Source organism: Scyliorhinus torazame, chromosome 7 (genome assembly GCF_047496885.1).
Source record: "Scyliorhinus torazame isolate Kashiwa2021f chromosome 7, sScyTor2.1, whole genome shotgun sequence".
Lineage (NCBI taxonomy): Eukaryota > Metazoa > Chordata > Chondrichthyes > Carcharhiniformes > Scyliorhinidae > Scyliorhinus > Scyliorhinus torazame.
In genome coordinates, this window is record NC_092713.1 from 239478704 (window position 1) to 239500266 (window position 21563).

The 21563-nt window shown below is 44.9% G+C and overlaps 1 protein-coding gene across 2 annotated transcripts in view; it reads left to right on the forward strand.

Annotated features, from left to right (window-relative positions):
• The first annotated feature begins 4356 nt into the window (after positions 1-4356).
• Positions 4357-21563, forward strand: part of LOC140427459 (eukaryotic translation initiation factor 4E-1A-like) — a 33961-nt gene continuing 16754 nt past the window's right edge. The window contains exons 1-3 of one of the 2 annotated variants that reach the window (XM_072512979.1): positions 4357-4573; positions 5692-5789; positions 13152-13247. In XM_072512979.1, coding sequence (XP_072369080.1) covers positions 5725-5789; positions 13152-13247 — 161 coding nt within the window. In that variant the 5' untranslated portion in view covers positions 4357-4573; positions 5692-5724. The remainder of the gene's footprint in view (positions 4574-5691; positions 5790-13151; positions 13248-21563) is intronic. The other variant, XM_072512980.1, reaches the window with a different exon arrangement.

Here is a 21563-nt window from a genome sequence, read left to right on the forward strand (position 1 = left end):
ATCAGAGACCTTCATTAGACTCCCCTGTCAGATCACCATCAGAGACTCCATCAGTCACCCCTGCCTGAAAGCTGACGAGACATCCAGACAATTGTTGCTCGTTTTAGCCTTAGTTTAATTGCTCTTGTTCTATCACCTTTGCTCTTGAGTCGCCAGGTATCTTTCTGATACCGCCACGTGGTTCAAGTCCGAGTAATGATCAATAATCCAACACACCGCTTAGTAAGAGTTAAATCAACGCACATTTATTATATACAGCAATCAATACTTATACATTAATTCTACTTCTAAGCTCCTTCCTACAACTAACAGGCCAATACTTAACTTTGGAAATGGCCCACCAGGTCAGGGAAACGAATGGCCTTTCGTATGAGTTCTGAGCCTGCGGGATTCAAAGCGGGTACAGGTCGATAGTCAGGAGCGCCTATCTCGTAGCGAGCGTTGGAGTAAGACTCACAGTTCTCGCAGCTGTTGTAGAAGATCAGCAGAAGGGTCTCGAAGGGTGCGGTGAGGAGAAGAAGTTTGAACTTGGCCCCTATTCTTATAGTCCCCAGGGGCTTCCCGCCTCTCGGGGCGGACCTTGTACCTGGTTCCAAGTGATTGGAATTGGTCCCAATCACTTGGTTCGATATTCTCCAATGCTGGAGCGATTCCTTGATCGATGGGCGGTTTTGAGGTGGTCATTCACCTCTCTTTGTGTAAGCTCCTGCTGGCGCCGAAAAGTCTGGGTTGGCTTTGTGTGTCTAATTTGTAGCATATAGTTCCCGGGGATTGCTAATTTATATGCAGATGGCTGGTGTGTTGTTGTGTTGATGGCTGCAGGTATCGATTCTGTCTGGCTTCCCCAGAGGCGAATACACATTTTTTTTTGCCTGCAGCTGCCTGTTTGAGTCCTGTTGGCTGATTTTCTCATCAGCCTCTTCCGTTCGCTATTTTAAATCGGGGTTTGGCCATTCTAATCAGGAGTTAGCCATTTTACATGGCTACACAATAGAGTGAAAAACCACTGTATTTTCACTTACCCTTCCCTAACATCTGCTGCCTCAGACAAAGGTGTTTAAAGCAACAGCTGTTACAAGTGTCAGAGGCTTCCTCGAAAGCCAAGTACGCTTCAAAGGCCCTTAACAACCGTTGAAATACAAATCTTCCATCCAATTTCCCACATGATTGCTGATGCTTTATCATGACTTTGAATTATGAGAAGACTGAAAAGTTTGAAGGCGGGAAATGTGTTTAAACACAACTTATACGCTATAAGATGCATATCATATTACATTTAAACATGCAAGCGTATTCTTCTGTGCCATTAGTATTTGGGTAATTGTAAGCTACTTTTGGGTTTGATATTAAAGATTTTAATATTGCGTTATGTTGCCTTTTTTACCTACTGTAAATATGGCAATCAATAAGGTTGCCCTTCTTTCTTTTGATATCGATATTATACTGCTCAGAGTCGCCAGGTATCAAATGATACCACCACAGGGTTCAACCGGATATCGATCAAAGAGCCAAACACCAGTTAGTTAGTTCAAGATCAAGGGTACTTTATTTACACACACAATTAATCATGCAATATAGACACTACTAGTTAAACTACACCTATCAACTATGACAACCTATACTTAACTTCAGGAACCCGGCTTAGGTCAGAGGAACAGTGGCCGTTGTGCGGATCTGTATCTATTGGGTCTGTAGAAGTAACTGCTGATCAGCTGGGCTCATCCGTCTGGTAGCGGGCGTTGAACTTGAACTTGCTTCTGGTGGTGCTGCAATTGCCGGAGCGCCAGGTCCAAGAGAGGCCGAACACATGGTGGTCTCTCTCTTTATCCTTGGAGAGTTTCGCGCTCTTTTTGGCGGTCCTTCGGTTTGGACCCCATTAATTGGGTAATTCTTGATCACTGGATTTGATTTGAGCCAATAAAGGGGTGGGTGCCTTGATGGCCGGCGTGTCCTAAGCGGTCATTGACCCTGTTGTTTACGCTTCCTGTGTACAGGGAGTGACACCGAAATGTCTGGGATTGTATCGGTTGCTCAAGTATCAGTCTTTTGTCTTACGGAGATGGGCCATCAAGATGCCAATCGGTTGGGGTTTCGGTACTGTCTGGATCCTTCGCTCACAAATATACATGCAGGCTCTGAGCCTGCCTGAACCTTGCATTGTCCATTTTTCCCGTTATGCTTTGCGACCGTCCATGTTTCTTATTGTAAGTGACCATCCCAGATGGCTTTAGTTAGTAATAAAATTTTGTTTTAAAACACCATATCCCTATTTCTTCATGCATTCACTCCTGGAGTATCCTTTCTTCACAGTCTTACAAAATTAATATAAAATACTGGGGTTTTGGACCAGTATCCTGGCCACTGTGTGAGGTCTGGTCCAGGATTGTAATAGTGGCTTCACCAGATACAGAGTGTTGTTTTCCTCCCATTTAGCAATCATGATACAAAAATGTCTACATGGGCTTAGTATCAGTTGACAAAAGATGCAAAGCATGTGTAGTCTGCCTGAAGGATGCCCACACCTGTCATGAATTAAAAGGGTCAGTGGTGCCACTGGCAGTAAATAGGTAGTTTCACTCCAAAGTCCTCTTCTTCCAGCTCCTTCATATGAATGCATGCTCCAAAGCCATCCTATTGAGTGCTTGCCCAGCACAGTAGCACAGTGGTTAGCACTCTTGCTTCACAGCACCAGGGTCCCAGGTTTTATTCCCGCTTGTGTCACTGTCTGTGTGGAGTCTGCACGTTCTCCCGTGTCTGCGTGGGTTTCCTCCGAGAGCCCCAATTTCCTCCCACAGTCCAAAGATGTGCAGGTTAGGTGGATTGACCATGCTAAATTGGCCTTAGTGTCCAAAAAGGTTAGGTGGGGATAGTGGAGGTGTGGGCTTTGGTAGGGTGCTCTTTCCAAGGGCTGGTGTAGACTCGATCGGCTCAATGGCCTCCTTCTGCTCTGTAAATTCTATGATGCTATGATAAGTAATAAATAAATAAATAATCTTTATTGTCACAAGTAGGCTTACATTAACACTGCAATGATGTTCCTGTGACAAGCCCCTAGTCGCCACATTCCGGCGCCTGTTCAAGTTCACAGAGGGAGAATTCAGAATTCTCAGCTGGTACAGGAATTGAACCCGCGCTAATGGCCTTGTTCTGCATCACTGTCTAGCCCACTGAGTTTTATCAACCAACTCTTCTTTTTCCAGTCATGTAATTGAAATTGTAAAACTGTACAGCTCCAGCAATTAGAAAAACACTTGGGGTGGGATTCTCTGATCCTAAGGGTAAGTGTTGACGCCTTTGGAAACGCCGTCGCGTTTCTCAACGGCGTCAACATGGCCTCAGGATCACCAATCTGGCCCCCACAGGGCCACTCCAGCTGCTGATCCTGGTGTGAACTGGGTGCCGCGGAGTCCTCGCATGCGCAGTGGGGCCGGCGGCACGGATGCACGGTGTCTCCCCTCTCCACGCTGGACCCGACGCAACATGGCGCAGGGCTACAGGGGCCGCGTGGAAGAAAGGAGACTCCCAGCCAGAGAGGCCGGCCCGCCAATTGGGGGCCCCGATCGCAGGCCAGGCCACATCGGACCCCCCCCCCCCGCCCCACAGGTCGCCCCCCGACCCTTCCATGCCGAGTTCCTGCCGGCTGAGAGTAGGTGTAAACGGCACTGGCGCGACTCGGGATTTTTGACACGGCCGTTCGGCCTGTCTGGGGCCGAGAATCGCCGGGGGGCCGCATAGAGCGGCCCAGCCAGCGCCATTGATGCCAATTTTCCGCTCTGTGGAGAATCGCGTCCCGGCGTCAGGGCGGCGCGATTTGTACAGGTCGCGGAGATTCTCCGGCCCAGCCCTGGGCTGAGAGAATCCTGCCCTTGGTTTCTTGAATCCACTTGTATTATGCCATCCAATTGTGATTTGCTAGAATTTTGTTACCCAAACGATATGAAAATACATAAGCAGCCTATACAATGCTATTGTTTGTACGTTGAAAGGTCTTTCTGCCATTACATTTCCTTCCCACACTTTTCAGCAGCTTTTTAGCAAACTTCACAAATGAGGAGGGAGATGTACCAGACTCGATATAAGTGAGATTATTCGTGCATAATACGGTGACACCCCGACACCACCCCCCCGGGAAAGGGATTTACTAAAACGTCACTAGGGATCTGTTACCGTTCCCAAATCAGTTGGAATAAAATGCCTTTAACAAGTGACCAATTAACCCCATAAATGTGGGATTGGTCAGGTAATTTGGAGGTTTTACATTTTAGTATGGCGGTAGCAAAGCCGGTGAGTGAGTTTTGGTAGAGTTCGGTCAGTTGTGAATAAGCGGCAAACTTTTGCTCGGGGAAAAAAGGGAATACATGCGAGGCGTCCCTTCTCAGTTAATTTTTTCGGCGCTACGTTTTAATTACACCGAAGTTTCGTTGCCCATGGGAACCAATGCATTATAGTGTGTTAAGAGAATGTAATTTGGTCAGGTGTTCGGTGAATGTAATTTCACATCAGCATTTTTAATTGGTCGCATTCTCCTTTCCTTTCCGATTACCAAAAGCAAGCCTTGGGTGGAGTCGAACAGGTAAAGAGACCAGGGAAGAGTCTAATTTTACATGGGCATGTTAAAATAAACTCCTTTTTTCTGTTGACTTTAACACTGATTTTGATTATTTCCTGTTGTCAAGAACAAGTTTATTCTGTTTGATTGCATTGAATGTGGTCAACTAGATTTAACTCATTCCAGGTGTAACTCCAATCTATTTGGGTGGTTTGTACTTTTACTGTGAAAGCAAACGTTGAGATTGCAATTGAGAAGTGGTTGTTTTCGATATTTTTCTGGAGACGAGTGCCAAGCATCCCTGTATTTGATGGGTGTGCAGAACTATCACTAAAAGGAATCGTTTTAATTTCATTGTTGGGTGGGGAGAGAGCTGCTGATTATCGCTTAATATCACCTTATCTAAAATGTTATTGAACTGAAGAAGGAATTTATCAGACAGTTGAAAGATTGAAAGCCTGCTGAAATCTGGATGCTTCTTAAAGAAAATCCATGTCACAGATTAAAAGACAAGGGGTGGTAAACTAAATTAGGTATGGTTGAACAACACCATTTAATGAGTATATCCATAAACTTACTCCATCTGATCTTTCATATGTGCTTTCCTGGTTTTAGCCTTTTATTATCTTGTCCAGAAGTGTATACTGATATGATTAGATGTTTTTTCCAGATTGAATAATATGTCCCAGATTTGTCTTTGGATTCTGTTCCCACCTTTGTCATTTAAAAGCTCTTCTTAAAAGCTGAACTTTGGAACTAAATAAAACAACTTGGTACAAAAGACATTTTTGTTGTATCAATTTCAGGGCTATAGTGCAATGTACAATATTATCTGCGCTGCCCTCATTTTACCTCCCAATTTGCTGCCTGAATAACTTTGTTATTGTTATCTGATGTGGAACTGTTAGTAAACCAACATCCACATTGGCCTGAGAATGGGCTGGTGGTGGGTTGTCTTGAAAACCGAGTTCTTCCTGAAGGTACACACGTGGTATTTGGTAAGGCATTCCAGGATTTTGGCTTTGATGATTGATCGAAGTAGAAACATTTTTGTTTTTGATCTATGTGTAGTTCATATTCTAAAAATGGTAGCTTATACATTTTTAGGTATTGACATTTTTTTTATGTATTGACATTTTAAGGTTTATCTGGCAGTTTTTGAACAGTCTGAAGAAATGACATCCTCCAAGAAGGAGCATCTTACTATTCAACCATATGTGAAACATCCTTTGCAGAACAGGTATCATCCTCCTTGTGTTGTGCTATTGTTTTCTGCTTGGTTAAATGTTTCAATGAGAAAACTGTTGTTTTGCTATTAGCCACTTAAAGTAAAAATATGTTTCTGTTTCTCTCAAAAGGATGGGCTTTTAATAGGCATAATTTAATAATGCAAGCCAAATGGTGTCTTCTAAATCAAAACCTAGATAATGAATGCTAATATGCTGCTCATTTTGTTGGCCATTGCATATCAACACAATATTAGCCTTTCCAGACATCACGTGTGAATTTTCCAGCATGGGTCAACTGGTTGTGATCAAGTTCTGTTTCTCCTGCCTCTGTCATCTGATGTTTTATTGTAGAATTGGATAGAACATGTGCCTGTCTGATCAGCAAATCTTGTAGTACACCATGTGGATGAACTCTTCTGACCATGTTGACTTTGGTCTGTGACTGAATTTTCTACCAGTGGCCAACTGTGATCTACAGCTAGTTTGCATTTACATGACATCTTTTCTTGTCGTAAAACACTTCAGATAACTTTATTAAATAAAATTTGACCGTGAACATGTCTGAGATATTGACTCCAGTTTGGCCCATGGTATGGTTGAACAGTCTTAATGGAGACGATAGTAGTTTAAGGATAAAATAAAATATGTTGAGGATTGGTTGTCACCAATGGTGAGGTGATGGTTGTAGATGTGCTGGAGGGCAGATTGGAGGAATCTATTGATCTTATAAAATATGGCCAAATCTGATTTGGTTGTTTTGGCAGTCGGGCAAACTATTTTGTCAGTACTGTGGTACTGTCATTATAATTTAAAAACAGAAACTGAGATTTTGGTGCACATAAAATGTAGATATATCTGCATAAATTGTATGCAATTTCAGTTGGAACCAAGTAGGGAGCCTCTAGCGTAGCATTGAGTACTCCAATTAGTTGCTGCAATTGTTTTACCTTTGGAAAATCTAGCAATTATGGCACATAAGCTAGCTCCTATGTTTGTGCTAAATTGAAAAAGGATCCATTAGTTACACACCTAATGAGAAAAGATTAGTACATCTACTTGCATCATGGTACAAACTAATACTCCTCCCATCATGGTAGAAGCTAAATGTGCCATCAGCCATTTTTCCCCTCACACACCACCTTCTATTTAAATTGATCTCTTGCTCTTGAAGGATCTAGGAATCTCCAAGTAAGCAGGGTAATTGCCACCAATTTAAATTATCTTGCCCATCTTCTGTAACTGAATTCCTGAGCGTTCCATAAGTTCAGCACTATCTCCACCACTCCCTTTGTTCCTGACTTGCAGTCAGTATATACTTGCTGCAGACACTGACAGCGTGTTCCAGAGGTAACATTTCTGCAGGCAAGTTGCATATTTTCTGGCCTGCCCTGCTTTTATTGCCCAAACCTTGAAGATAGTGCTGAGGCACTTTTTTTTTTTTTTGTTGTTGTTGAACTGCTGCAGTCCACGTGGTGTCAGTACACACAGGGTCCTGGAGCAAAGAATCCGTTGAATAGCACGGCTGGGATTCTCCCTTTTGGGGACAAAAGTCCCCACGCTCGCTGGAAAACGAGCGAGAATCACTCCGAACTTTTTCCTCGCAAGTCCAGGGTGATTCCCCGTTTTCCAGGGGGCTAGCAGGACCCTGGGTTGCGTCCCGCAGGTCTGGCTGCCAGCGGGGTCCTGCTGTCCAGACCGCGCAGTCGCAAGCAGATCCACACATACACACGGCGGCCCACCTCGGCTGGGCGCCGCCGACATGGTGGAGCCACACAGCAGGCCCGCGTGGAGTAAGATAGGTCTCCTTTCCCCCGTCCCCCAGATTGCGATGGCCTGTCGATCAGTGGCCCCCCGATTACGGGCCAGGCCACCACTGAGGCCCTCCCCCACAGTCCAATTTCCCCCCCCCCAGTACCGCCACCGCAGCTGCAGGTCCGAGCTCCTGCCGGGTGGTACTAGATGTAAACCACTCCGGTGGGGGTTCGGTCAGTCGACCGCGGAGAATCGCAGAAGCACTGTCAAGCCGGATTTCCGGCATGAACGGCTGTTCTCTGCCCCCGTGCCTGGTGAGATTACGGTGCGGAAAGTCGGAGAATCCTGCCCCACACCTCCTGGATCTTATCCAGAGATCCCTACGTTGCCATGTGAGGGATCAAAACTGAACTGCATTCTCGATACAGCCAAACTGAAGACCTTGCAGATGGCAAAACTTGTATTTCTAGTTTGCCATTTAGTTGACCAGAAATATGACTACCTGTGTGAGGTACCCTCAATAATGACACGTGGAGATTAAGCTGTAAAGATGCTTTATTAGACTAATAACTATGCTGGAGCTAGAGACGAGAGCTGACTGTTACACAGACCATGAGGCAGCCCTTTATGTATGGCTCCCAGATGCGCGGAGCCAGAGGCGGAGACCCCAGGTTTCCAAGCCAGGTCTTAAAGGGGACATCACCTTACATGATGATAAGGCAGTAACCGTTCATCACATTTACCCCCTGTTCAAAAAAAGAGTCTGGCGGGGGTGAAGTGCCATCATAGGTCCATCCGTCTCGGTGGCCGGATCGTCCTCCTCGACCTCCTCAATTCGGGCGGTGGTGCGGTGGGCACGGAGGTCCCGGTTGAGGGCACATCCGGGAGCACAGCGGTCGGAGCTTCGGTCCGGGTCGGGGCAGGGTAAGTAGGCAGGGCCGGGGCTAGTGGTGCCAGTGCAGGCGGGGTGTGTGGGGAGGGTGCACGGTAGGGGCTCACCAACGGGTGGTAGGGCCTGTAGGGGGCGACGGGTCCTGCAGGGGAGCGGCGCGGGAAGGGGTGTCTGTGGTGGAGGATCCAGCGGGTGCCAGATCCCAGAGGGAAACCATATCTTGCCTGTCGTCGGAGTACTCCACGTAGGCGTAACTGGGGTTGGTGTGGAGCAGTCGGACTTTTTCAACTAGGGGGTCCATTTTATGGCTCCTTGCGTGCCTCCGGAGCCATCAGCCAAGGTGGAAGCGAGAGCCCGGAGGTAGACTTCCTGGGGAAGAGAAACAATCGGTTGTGAGGGGTCTCATTCGGGGCCGTGCAGAGGAGTGACCTAATGTAGTGTAGGGCATCGGGTAGGACCTCCTGCCAGCGGGTGGTTGGGAGATCTCTCGACCACCGGGCCAGAAGGACAGCCTTCCACACTGTCGCGTTCTCCCCCTCCACCTGCCCGTTTCCCCGCGGGTTATAACTGGTCGTTCAGCTCGAGGCGATGCCTTTGCTGAGCAGATACTGACGCAGTTCATCGCTCATGAACGATGTACCCCGGTCGTTGTGGATATAAGCAGGGAAACCGAACAGGGTGAAGATGCTGTGCAGTGCCTTAATCACCGTGGCTGAGGTCATGTCGGGGCAGGGAATGGTGACTGGGAAACGGGAGAACTCATCGATCACGGTGAGGAAATAGGCATAATAGTTGGTGGACGGGAGGGGCCCCTTGAAGTCCATGCTCAGTCGCTCAAAGGGGCCCGAGGCCTTCATGAGCCAAACCTTGTCTGGCCGATTAGAAATGCGGTTTGCACTCCGCACAGACCTGGCAGGCCCTGACCATGGCCTTGACCTCCTTGGTTGAGTAAGGTAGGTTGCGGGACTTGATGAAATGGACGAGCCGGGTAACCCCCGGGTTGCAGAAGTCATTGTGGATGGCTTGCAGGTTGTCCTCCTGCGTGTTGGCGCATGTGCTGTGGGACAGGGCATCTGGGGGCTCGTTGAGCTACCCTGGACGATACTTGATATTGTACGAGTAGGTGGAGAGTTCGATCCTCCACCTCAATGTTATCGTTTTTTATTTTGCCCCGTTGCGTGTTATCGAACATCGAGGCGACTGACCGTTGGTCGGTGACTAGGGTAAACCTCCTACCGGCTAGGTAGTGTCTCCAGCGTCGTACAGCCTCCACAATGGCTTGTGTCTCCTTTTCGACTGCAGAGTGTCGAACCTCGGAGGCGGTGAGGGTTCGGGAGAAGAACGCTACTGGTCTGCCTCCTTGATTGAGGGTAGCAGCCAGGGCGATGTCTGATGCATCATTCAAAGGGATGGTTTCGACCACCGCGTGCATGGCGGCCTTGACGATATCTGCCTTTATGTGGTTGAAGGCCAATTGAGCCTCAGCTGAGAGGGGAAAAGTGGTGGTCTTTAGGAGTGGGCGGGCTTTGTCCGCATACTTGGGGACCCACTGGGCGTAATAGGAGGAAAGCCCCAAGCACCGTTTGAGGGCCTTGAGGCTGTGGTGGTGAGGGAGTTCCTAAGGGGGCGCAGGCAGTCTGGGTCGGGACCTAGGACCCCGTCTTCCACGACATGGCGAGGATGGCCAGCCGGCAGGTGTGGAAAACGCATTTGCCCTCGTTATAGGTCAGGTTAAGGGCTCGGGCGGTCTGGAGAAACTTTTTGAGGTTAGTGTCATGGTCCTGCTGATCATGGCCGCAGATGGTGACATTGTCCAAGTACGGGTATGTAGCCCGCAAACCGTACTGGTCCACCATTTGGTCCATCGCCCTTTGAAAAGCGGAGACCCCATTTGTGACACCAAAGGGGACCCTGAGGAAGTGGAAGAGCCGGCCGGCTGCTTCGAAGGCAGTATAGGGGCGGTCTTTTGGTCGGATGGGGAGCTGGTGGTAGGTGGATTGAGGTCGACCGTGGAAAAGACTCTGTATTGGCGATCCGATTTACCATTTCCGCGATGCGAGGAAGGGGGTACGCATCAAGCTGCGTGAATCAGTTATTGTCTGGCTATAATCCACGACCATCCGTTTCTTCTCACCGGACCGTACCACCACTTGCGCTCTCTAAGGGCTGTTGCTAGCCTCGATGACCCCCTACCCAGTAAACGCTGAACCCCCTCCTCCCAGTAAACGCTGGACCTCTGACTTGATAAAAGCCATATCTTGGGCACTGTAGCGCCGGCTCCTGGTGGCGACAGGCTTACAGTCAGGAGTGAGGTTCGCGAACAGCGAGGGGGGTGTGACTTTCAGTGTCGCAAGGCAGCACACCGTGAGGGGGGGGGGGGGGGGGGGGAAGGGTCCGCCGGACTTCAGTGCCAGGCTTCGGTGGCTGCACTGGAAATCCAGTCCGAGCAGCAGGGGGGCACAGGTGAGGGAGTTTGAAACGGGTGTATTTGGCGCCCTGGATCGAGAGATCCACAATACAGTACCCCGTGATTTGTACCGAGTGGGACCCAGATGCGAGGGCTATGATTTGGGATGCGGGATGAGTGCGTAGGGAGCAGCGCCTTACCGTTTCAGGGTGGATAAAGCTCTCTGTGCTCCCGGAGTCGAAGAGGCATGCAGTGTCATGCCCGTTGACCTGGACCTGCATCATGGAGTTCTGCAGGTGTTTTGGCCGAGGGTGATCGCACCCAGTCGCGGGTAGTCTGTCCTCAAGCCGAGTCGGACTCTTAAAATGGCCGCCGCCGGCTGCACGTGTCGGGTCGAGAAGATGGCTGCCGACAAGATGGCTGCTCCCATGATTCGCACGAGGCTGATGATGCGTCAGAAGAGGGCATGTCGGGTCGGTACGCAGCAGCATTGCGAGGCCTGCGTGCCCGAGAGCCTGATTTTCGGGCCCAGAGAGCCTGATTTTCGGGCTGGCTGTTCTTTATTTTTCTGGCCCCTGGGTCTGGCCAGGCAGACCCTCGCAAAGTGCCCTTTCTTCCCACAGTCGCTGCAGATCGCGGAGCGGGCTGGGCAGCATGGGCGTGGGTGCTGGCCCTGCCTGCAGAGGTAGCATGCTGTGCCCCCATGGTGAGCGGGTCGCCGCGTGGCGCAGGCCTGTAACACGGTTGAGTCGGAGGAAGTCCGGGGGGGGACTGGCAGAGTCCGCGGGGGTACGTACCCAATTTATGTCGGGGCCAGCGAGGAGGCGAGCGTTAGCGTCTCCTGGAGGTCGTTTGCCCCGTTTTTCGAGCAGCCGCTGCCGGATGTAGGTCGAGCGCATGCCGGACATGAAGGCGCCCCTGATGTGCAGGTTCATATGGACTTCCCCTGTCACATCCTGATGGCCACAGTCCCTGGCAAGAGCGGTGAATTTTTCAACAAACTTGTCGAGCGTTTTTTTTTTTTTTTCTTCTCTCTTTCTCTTTTTCTCTTTCTCTTTCTCTCTCTCTCTCTGCTCGTCTCTCTCTCTCTCTCTCTCTTTCTCTCTCTCTCTTTCTCTCTCTCTCTTCTCTCTCTCTCTCTTCTCCTCTCTTCTCTCTCTCTCCTCTCTCTCTCTTTCTCTCTCTCTTTCTTTCTCTCTTTCTCTCTCTCTCTTTCTTCTCTTTCTCTCTCTCTCTCTTCTCTCTTTCTCTCTTTCTCTCTTTCTCTCTTTCTCTCTTTCTCTCTTTCTCTCTCTTTCTCTTCTCTCTTTCTCTCTTCTCTCTTCTCTTTCTCTCTTTCTCTCTTTCTCTCTTTCTCTCTTTCTCCTCTTTCTCTCTTTCTTCTCCTTCTCTCTCTCTTTCTCTCTTTCTCTCTTTCTCTCTCTTTCTTCTCTTTCTCTTCTTTCTCTCCTTTCTCTTTTCCCCCCCCCCCGAGCGTTGCTGGCAGGTAGAGAGCAGATGCCGGGCGTGCACCTAATTGATGGGTTTGACAAACCGCTTGCGGAGCAAATCGATCGCCTCATAAGTCGTTGCCTTTTCGAGCGTGGTGGAGATTCTGTGACTCACCCGGGCGTGGAGTAGATGCAGCTTGCGTGGCCCCAGGATGGGAGTCTCTGCGGAGTCCAGGTAGGCCTCGAAGCACCGCAGCCAGTATTTTAAAATTTCCTTCGCCTCCGGCGTTCGTGCTTCCAGATTGAGCTTCTCTGGTTTTAGGCCTGCGTCCATCCTGAATCTAGTTTAGTCTAAAATTGAGGTACCCTCAATGACGCTCAGAAATTAAACTGTAAAGAAGGCTTTATTAGACTAATAACTATGCTAGAGACGAGAGCTGACTGTTACACAGACCATGAGGGCAGCCCTTTATGTATGGCTCCCAGATGGGTGGAGCCAGAGAGGCGGAGTCCCCAGGGTTCCAAGCCCGGTCTTAAAGGGGGACATCACCTTACATGATAAGGTAGTAACCGTTCAGTCACACTGACAGTGGTGAGTGCATTTTTTCTGAGCCATTGGTAAGTTTGTAGAAATTGTCTTCCAAAAGCACAATGAGTTCTGAATAAGCTGAATTTCACATCTGGAGTGTATGGCTTCTATTATGTTAATATCCTTGTAACTTTACACTTTTTTTTTTTTCTTTTTCTGTGAATATTACAGATTTGTGCCTACTTTTAAAGAAACATTTTCAGTAATTGATAATTCTACTTTTAGAATGGAGATTGCATTGACAGTATTACTGTATAAATATCACTGGTTGACTAATCGGGGCCTTATGTTCTTCAAATATAGGTGGACCCTCTGGTTTTTCAAAAATGACAAAAGTAAACCCTGGCAGGCAAATCTTCGTCTTGTTACTAAATTTGACACTGTGGAGGATTTTTGGGCGTAAGTATTTTAAATGGAACAGAATATGATGAATGGTTTCTAGACCGGTGTGTGGTAGCATGCCTCTAAGGGCAGGTTCTCGGAGAGTCATGTGTCTCACATGGCCAATGGTCTAGTGTGATTGAATCCTGGGGCTGAACGTGGGTTTTCCCAGCCAGTCGAGGAACTGGAGTCGAAGTCATTGGTAGCATTATTATCATTCACTGTACACAGTTACATTGTTACTAAATGGTTCTATAGATCCTTTGCTTGGTGGTCTCTGCTGCTTCCAAGTTATTACTTGGATCAACGGAGCATTTGTCATTAGCCACGCAGAATGGCAGAGAAGGCGTTGTGTCCAAGTTGATGGAAGCATGTCTATTCAGCAGTTCGTGAGTTGACATAATGCCTTCATGGCCCCAAAAATGTAGGTCTGCCACTGTGTGTCGGCCTCCATTTTGAGCTTGAGCCATTCAACCCTGATTCAGAGGATTGGGTTCAATACGATGAATGCTTGTGAAATGTCTTCAAAGCAAACAAAATACAGGGGGCAGGAGAAATGGGGTAATATCGTTAACAGCCTGCATTCACCAAACGTATAAATTGATAAGGAGCTTGACTTTTCCGGGCATCTCTATAAACCAAGAACAGTGAAGAATGCGGTCTGTGTTGGAGAGCCTACCCCTGGAGAAGTGTACGTCTACAGATGCTGCGTGTTATACCTGTGCCAGCAAGGGGCATACAGGGAGTAAGTGCCCAGGTGATGGATCTGTATTTTGTTAATATTTACGCATAGCTGGACTGATGTATCAATCATACAGACCTCGAGACTGAGCTTCTAGACTGAAGTCAAGTATCTTTATTTATGTTGATTTCAAAGTCTATTGATTTAATTAAAATTTTATACGCATACAGAATTTAAAAGTTGTTTGTCCAACGCAAATACCGATGATTGATTGAGTTGAATTCAAGATACAATTCAGTTTGGGGTAATTTCTTCAGATCAAAATTTACAAAACAAAAATGAAATGAAAGTAAATAGCTGTTTGCAAAGTAGAAATAAGTTTCAAAGGTTAGGTTAAAGATGGATTCAGAGAGAGAGAGAAAGATGAGAGATGATTTTGGAGAGAGAGAGGGTTCTCTCCCTGTCTCATAAATAAAACATAATCGTTAAGGTTCTATCCCCTTTCTAACTGCGATTGGGTTAAAATATTTATAATTCATTTAATCAAGTTTTAAGAGATAATATGGCATGGGAGAACTTAAGTTTCAAAGCACTTATTTCTTGCCATGTTCTCCAGAACTGGGATGTTTGCCCAGTAATGACAACAATGAGTCTATAGTCAGCCTGAACACTGACTTTCTTATCAAATGTTTTCCCATGCGCTCAGCATTTTATGCTGTTATGGCTAATATATATGATTTTCATAGCATAATGTCACCTAAATCATTTCATAATAAGTAGATTTTCAAGGCTAAACTGGAGCTTCCTGGTGCTGGAGAAAAAAATCCCAGCTCCATTGCACAACGTAGAAGCAGAAGAAGGTTTGGATGTATACAGGTTAAATAATGGTGAGCAAAGTGGCTTTCATCACGGTCGTAATGATGGTTAATGGTCATCTGCTCAAAATGGAGGCCGACACACCGTGGCAGACCTACATTTTTGGTTCCCTGAAGTTTGAACTGTTATGGGGACCCCTTCACAACCAGCAACGAGGTCTGGCGTAACCACTGTTATCATCTTCAATGTGGTTGTTCCACAACCGATCACCAGCAAAAATTTAACCGCTACATCTCAGATTTTGATTAAAATTGCTGTACTGGATTATCTTGCGTCAAAGTCACTGGTGTGAATAAACATTTCCTATGCCTTATGGATTTCGAGTTATGGGGGGATGAAAATTAGGGAAATGTTATATACATGCATGATGCATCATAGAATGATGAAATAAAACATAGAAAAGACCACTGTCAATATAATCTTTTATTTTAGACACCTATGAGAATACATACTACATGAAGCACATTTTACAAAATACTCTTTTCTCTGTTTTTTCTAGCAACATATTCATGTACAGCTTTGTCATATGAGAGCTTCCTTGCAATGTCATTTTCTAGAGACAATATGCAGAGAATTTAAGCGCTCTTCAGTCATGGTAGACTGAAATTTGTTCTTTATAAAGGATAGCTTTGAAAAATTCCTTTCTGCTTCACAGCTTGTGATGGGCATTGTCAAGTTCAGCTTAAGTGCAGTAGTAATATTGGAGAACACTTCAATTAGGTGTTGCTCACAAATAGAACATAGAAAATACAGCACAGAACAGGCCCTTCGGCCCACGGTGTTGTGCCGAACTTTTGTCCTAGATTAAGAACAAATTAATCTACACCCCAACATTCTACTGTAATCCATGTGCCTATCCTATAGCCGCTTGAAGGTCCCTAACGTTTCCGACTCACCTACTTCCACAGGCAGTGCATTCCATGCCCCCACTACTCTCTGGGTAAAGAACCTACCTCTGACATCTCTTTCCTCCACCCCCCCCCCCCCCTCCACCATTCACCTTAAATTTATGTCCCCTTGTAATGGTTTGTTCGTAATGGTTTGTTCTACCTGGGGAAAAGGTATCTGACTGTCGACTCTATCTATTCCCCTGATTTATCTTATAAACCTCACTCAAGTCTATAGTTTCCATGATGATTATCCCTGCTATCTTTCATAAACAGTGGTACCACATTTGCTATTCTCCAGTTTGGGATTTCACCTGTAACCAATGAGGATACAAAGATGTCAGTCAAGGCCCCAGTAATTTCCTCCCTTGCTTCCCTCCGTATTCTGGGGTAAATCCCACCTGGCCCAGGAGACTTATCTACCTCCTCCTCCTTTTCAATGTTAATATGATCTAGACTGTCCACACACCCTACCCAAGAATCATCTACCACAAAGTCCCTTTCTTTGGCGAACACTGATGCAAATTACTCATTTAGTACCATGCCCATTTCCTCCAGCTCAACACGAGATTCCCCCCCACTGTCCTTAAGTGGTCCAATCCTTTCCCTGGCTACCCTCTTGCTTGTTACATATGAATAAAAAGCTTTGGGATTCACCTTAATCCTACTTGCCAAGGACTTTTTATGACCCCCTCCTAGCCCTCCTAATTTCCTGCTTCAGTACCTTCCTACTTTCTTTATACTTCTCAAGGGTTTCAACTGTCCCCACCCTTCTAGACCGTACAAAAGTTTTGAGCTGAAGAACTCCTGTGCATTGTATTTTAGATGGCGTGTTTTCTTCTGTGTTCTGGGATTTCCTAAGGTGCAAATATTCTTTGAACTGATAACACTCGTTTACTAATTTGTGGTCAATATCATCTTTGTAATACGATATTCTAAGTTTAATACTGTCCTTCACCAATTCTGAGAGGAACTTGAACCTTTTCGCAATCTGCTCATATGGGTCAATCCTCTTGCGTAACTGGATTATCAAGCAATCATAGAGCTGATATAGAACTTCTATCCTAAATTTGTCAGCTCCTCTCAAAGAAGCAATACCACTTGTTCCATCTGAAAATTTTCCTTGTAACAATGCGTTTGGAAGCATCAGAATAACCTGAGGTGATATCTTCACACAAACCTTTTGCTTCTGATTCATAGTGTGCAATCCTATTGGCTGAATTTCCCCTTGAGTTCTTTAACAAATGAAAGTACAGATGATAGCAGAAGATCACCTTCAAATACATCAAAACCAGGGGTTTGGAGTTTCTTACTTGTTCTGTTGAAACGCTCCAGCACTACTTCCAAACGACTGTTAAAATAGCATATTCCAGCTTTACCAACTTGTGGTATAAATTCTTTGCATCTCGTTTACATTCAGGCTTCTCTTCTGAGTCTTCAAAAATATGTTTTGAGAGTTTGTAAAATACCCATTTATCCATTTTTAATTGCCCAGACTGCTTCATAGTGTGCAGACCATCTAGTTACACTTAAGCTCTTCAGAGAAAAATGTAGATTGCCCTGTGTGTTTAAAATCCCCCAACCTCGTGGAGATCCAGAAAAGAAAACATACAGCTCCTGTAAAATGCCAAAATAGTCAACAAGTTCAGGTACAATAGACACTGCCTTTTCTCCAAGGTTAAGTGAATGGGCTGCACATGGTACATAGTCTGCGTACCTGTTAATGTTTTTAAAGAGTGCTTGCAGCCCTTTCTCCGAGCCCTTCATGTTAGATGCATTATTGTAGGACTGACCACGGATATTTTCAAGTGAAAGCTTGTGTTCACCCAGGACTTGTTGTATTTTGTTGAACAAGGTCGTGGATGAATGGTTTTCTATCGGTAAAAATGTTAAAAATCTCTCACCGGGTTTTCCATTATAGCAGTATCGAACCACAATTACCAGCTGGTCAACATGTGTCAGGTCAGGCGTAGAGTCAACAATAATAGAGTAGTTTAATCTTGCACATATTTTCCCATGATTTCTATCAATTCTTCATACACGGGCTTGGATAGGTAAATAGCATTTACTTTTTCATTTTTACATTTCTCGATGTTCATCTAAAAATGGGTCGAACTCTACAATAAGTTCAATGGCCCCCATGAAGTTTCCATTATTTGGTGAGCCCCACTTCTCCTCATGATCTCTTATGCCAAACGTCTTTCACTTAACTTTTTATAACAGCTACAACTCTTTTCAGTACTTCAAAATAGTACTGTCTGGTTTTTCTTATCTGTTCTTCAAGTTGCTGATCCACAGTATTTTTATTTGACTTTCTTGTTATCCAACACAACATTGCCCTCTTGTGTTCCATGCTGTCTTCATGATTCTCCATAGTTCTGAGTACATACAACAGGTGGGTGTTCTGACTGGATGAAAGTGATGTTTGGCATTTAGAAAAGAGTTTGCAAACAAAACACTACTGCCTTTGCTCTTTGAGTAAACTAACCAGGATCTCATCAGTCTGGCCATTTTTCAATCTTTTTTCAAAATATTTGTTTGAGAAACTTCTGTTTTGCTCCTTGTAATATACATCATTTGGTTTTTAATTTTGAAAAAAACCTATGTCTTGCATTGAACAATTCTGTATGAAATCATTATCAACTGTTATGGGCCAGTTTTGAGATCACTGTTTCTTTGAAATCACTGAATTTGCTTCCTGTTTCATGTTTCTGCTCCGTCTCTGCTTGTTCCGCGGTACTTTCATGTTGACCACTGTGATCGTCATCTGTATCAAAAGTGTCAACAGTTGGTGAATATTGCTAGAAAGAGCTCCCACGGTTTGTGCACTATCACTGGCTTCAATGGTGTCTGCTTGGCTTGTTTCAACTAAGTGTTGACAAACTTGACATTGCGAAATAGTTTTAGTTTTTGACATTTAGAAATTTCGTCAGATCGCTTTTCATTGAGTTTGCATTTTTGGTATCCACTTAAGTACTTTCGTGAACTCATTGTTATTCCTCTAGGGTCTTGACCTGTTAAAAAGGGAAAACGATTACATTAGCCACAGCAGAACAGTCAACTTACCGCGACACTCCACCTTTACAACATCTGTGCTACTGACTCAAACTTTGGGATTGTTGAAATATATACAACAAAAAATTAATCAATTTGAGTCGTGCGACTGTTCTCATGCTTTGAAAGGAAAAAGATTTAGGTCTACTTTGAGTTTTTTTTTTTTAAAAACCCCTTCTCGGAAAGTAAAGCGCCATTTTTAAAGATTTATAATAAGCTAAATAGCCGCCTATGTTCAAACTAGCCTACGCTAGGTTAGACTAAGTTAAGCAAGACAAGGCCACCAAAACTCAGGCTAAGGTAATGTACACAATTTTACCATTATTTGAACACTTTTTCATAAGCACCTGTAATTTAACACACATTCATCTTATTACTTTTTCATATTTGTAATATAGTATTAGCCTAGGCTATGCGTTCGTAACCTACCTTCCGTTCACCTTCATACATTATAGGCTTAGGCTAATCTAACACAGGCTTAGGCTAATCTAACACTATTTCACCTTTATTATTTACCTTACTTTTTCTAAATATAACACTTATTTTTGAGTAGGGGTAATTAAAATATTATATCCTTATGAACACTTTATTGAAAAGAATTCTTGTCTAGATCGCTGTCACGAGTGCTAGCACGTTGAAAAAATAGCATTGTGATTGCCTTTTCAATGGCTCCCCTTTTTTTTGTTACGACATGTCATCTACTGTTTGTATTTCTGTCATAAATGTTAGTGTTTTAAATTATTCATGATTTTTTATATTAAATATTTAGAATGAAACATCCTTAATTTGAATGTTTTTTGTTTACGGCTAGCCTACATACTTTAATAACCTTCATTTTTATTTTAACTTTTATGTTGTATTGAATTACACTATTATTAATATTATTTTTTTAAGAACCCCTTCTCATACAGTAGACTAAAGTCGCTTCTGGGGCCCCTCCAGGATTAGGGGCCCTGAAGCTTAAGCTTCATTAGTTTCATAGTAGATCCGCCCCTGCCGACACAGGAGCCTCTGCCTCAGTAGTGAGAGAACAAACTCTTCGATGTCTACAGGGAGTGGTTCAGCCACTGAGATTAAAAAAACACCGCAACCAGGCTGGCGACATATACAGGGGATGCTATACAGGTTTTGGAACAAGTACACCTGTCTGTTACAGGCAGCAGTAAACTGAACTTGGAAGATTTAGGCATTATCAAACCCATGCAGTTCTTGTGGTGTGGGCAGCTCCCGTTGTGCCAATACTTAAGCCAGAGAAGACTGTAGGAATATGTGGAGACTATAATTAACAGTCAATCAAGTGGCAAAATTGGACCGGTATCCCATACTAAAATAGTCTACCTGTATGACAGGTATCCCATGCCTAAAATAGACTACCTGTATGCCAAGTTAGCAACACCTAGAATAGATGACCTATAGGCTAATAGACATGAGTGATGCATGCCAGCAACTGGAGCTGGATGGGTTATCCAGAGAGATTGTCACTATAAACACACAAAGACCTATACCAACACACTGGACTGCCATTTGGAGTATCTTCAGCTTGTGCAATCTTTCAACACAATGATGGGGAGCCTATTTCAAAATTTACCTGAGGTAGTTGTTTACTTAGATGATGTGCTTTACTGGAGCCATAGAAAACAGATACCGAACCAACCTAGAGGTTTTTAAAGATGTTCCAGAAATCTGGAGTAAGAGTAAAGAGAGAAATGTACCTTTCAAGGACAGCACAGTGACTTATTTAAGGCTTAGAGCAGATGCACAAGCCCGTTCTCCCCCCCCCCACCTCGTATGGCCATTATAGAAGTCCCAGCCGAAAGTGTCGGAGTTGAAATCTTTTCATGGAATGGTAAACTACTATGGAAGGTTTATTTCCAACTTAATTTGTCCATACTATTGGCACCTCCTACATGCATTATTTAAAACAAAAAACCCATCCGTGATGGTACTGGATGACTCAGCAAACTGAAGCCTTCAGACAAATGAAGCAAGCCCTGCCTGTGATATTCTTTTGTGATTCTTAGCTTTGTGAACACTACAACATCCATCCCAAGAATAAGTTAATTAGCTAACATTTATTTACACTAATTAAAGCTCGACCACTTACCTAGAGTATGTCTAGTAATCTACAACCTACACTAACACCAGTCTCTACACTCTCCATCTATAACTGTACTCTGATCTCTCTCACTACTCCAATGCTCTCCTCTCCAGCCTTCTCCCAGAAGTTTGAGAGTCAGTGCTTTATATGGTTCTGCATCTAGCTCCATCTGGTGGTTAATTATATGACATTAACGTGTTGTATTCTGAACATTTCCCACAATGTCACAGCCCCCTTTCTTTGATAATGTTTGAAATTCTTTGTAACATATGTTGTTGAGAATACTTTCATACAGCTCATGCTTAAATGTTCTGTTACATATCATAATTGGAGTTACAGTACTTGGTGCTTTACAAATTTAGTCTATTTGGTGGCTTTCTTGACCTTTTTAATGCACTGGCAGTGTTGGAATTGGTCTCATCTGTTCTGTCTGTGTAGTTGATAACGACGTTGATAAGTCAATGTTGCAAAACATGGTGTCTGGGTTTGTTATTGTTGTCTCTAGAAACTGCAGCAAATTCTTTACTTTTAATAATGCTTTTCTGTTCCTACGAAACACAGTCCAGCCTCTGTTTGTACCACATGATCATGGTGAAACCACATTTAACACTGTTGGCAATGTCTGACCAACAGCCCTTTGGATTATGTATTCTGACGACAGCTCCTTCTTTTAGTGGCGGTAATTGTTTTGCATGCCTGTCATAGTATGTTTTTTGCTTGCATTGCTGTTGCTTCGT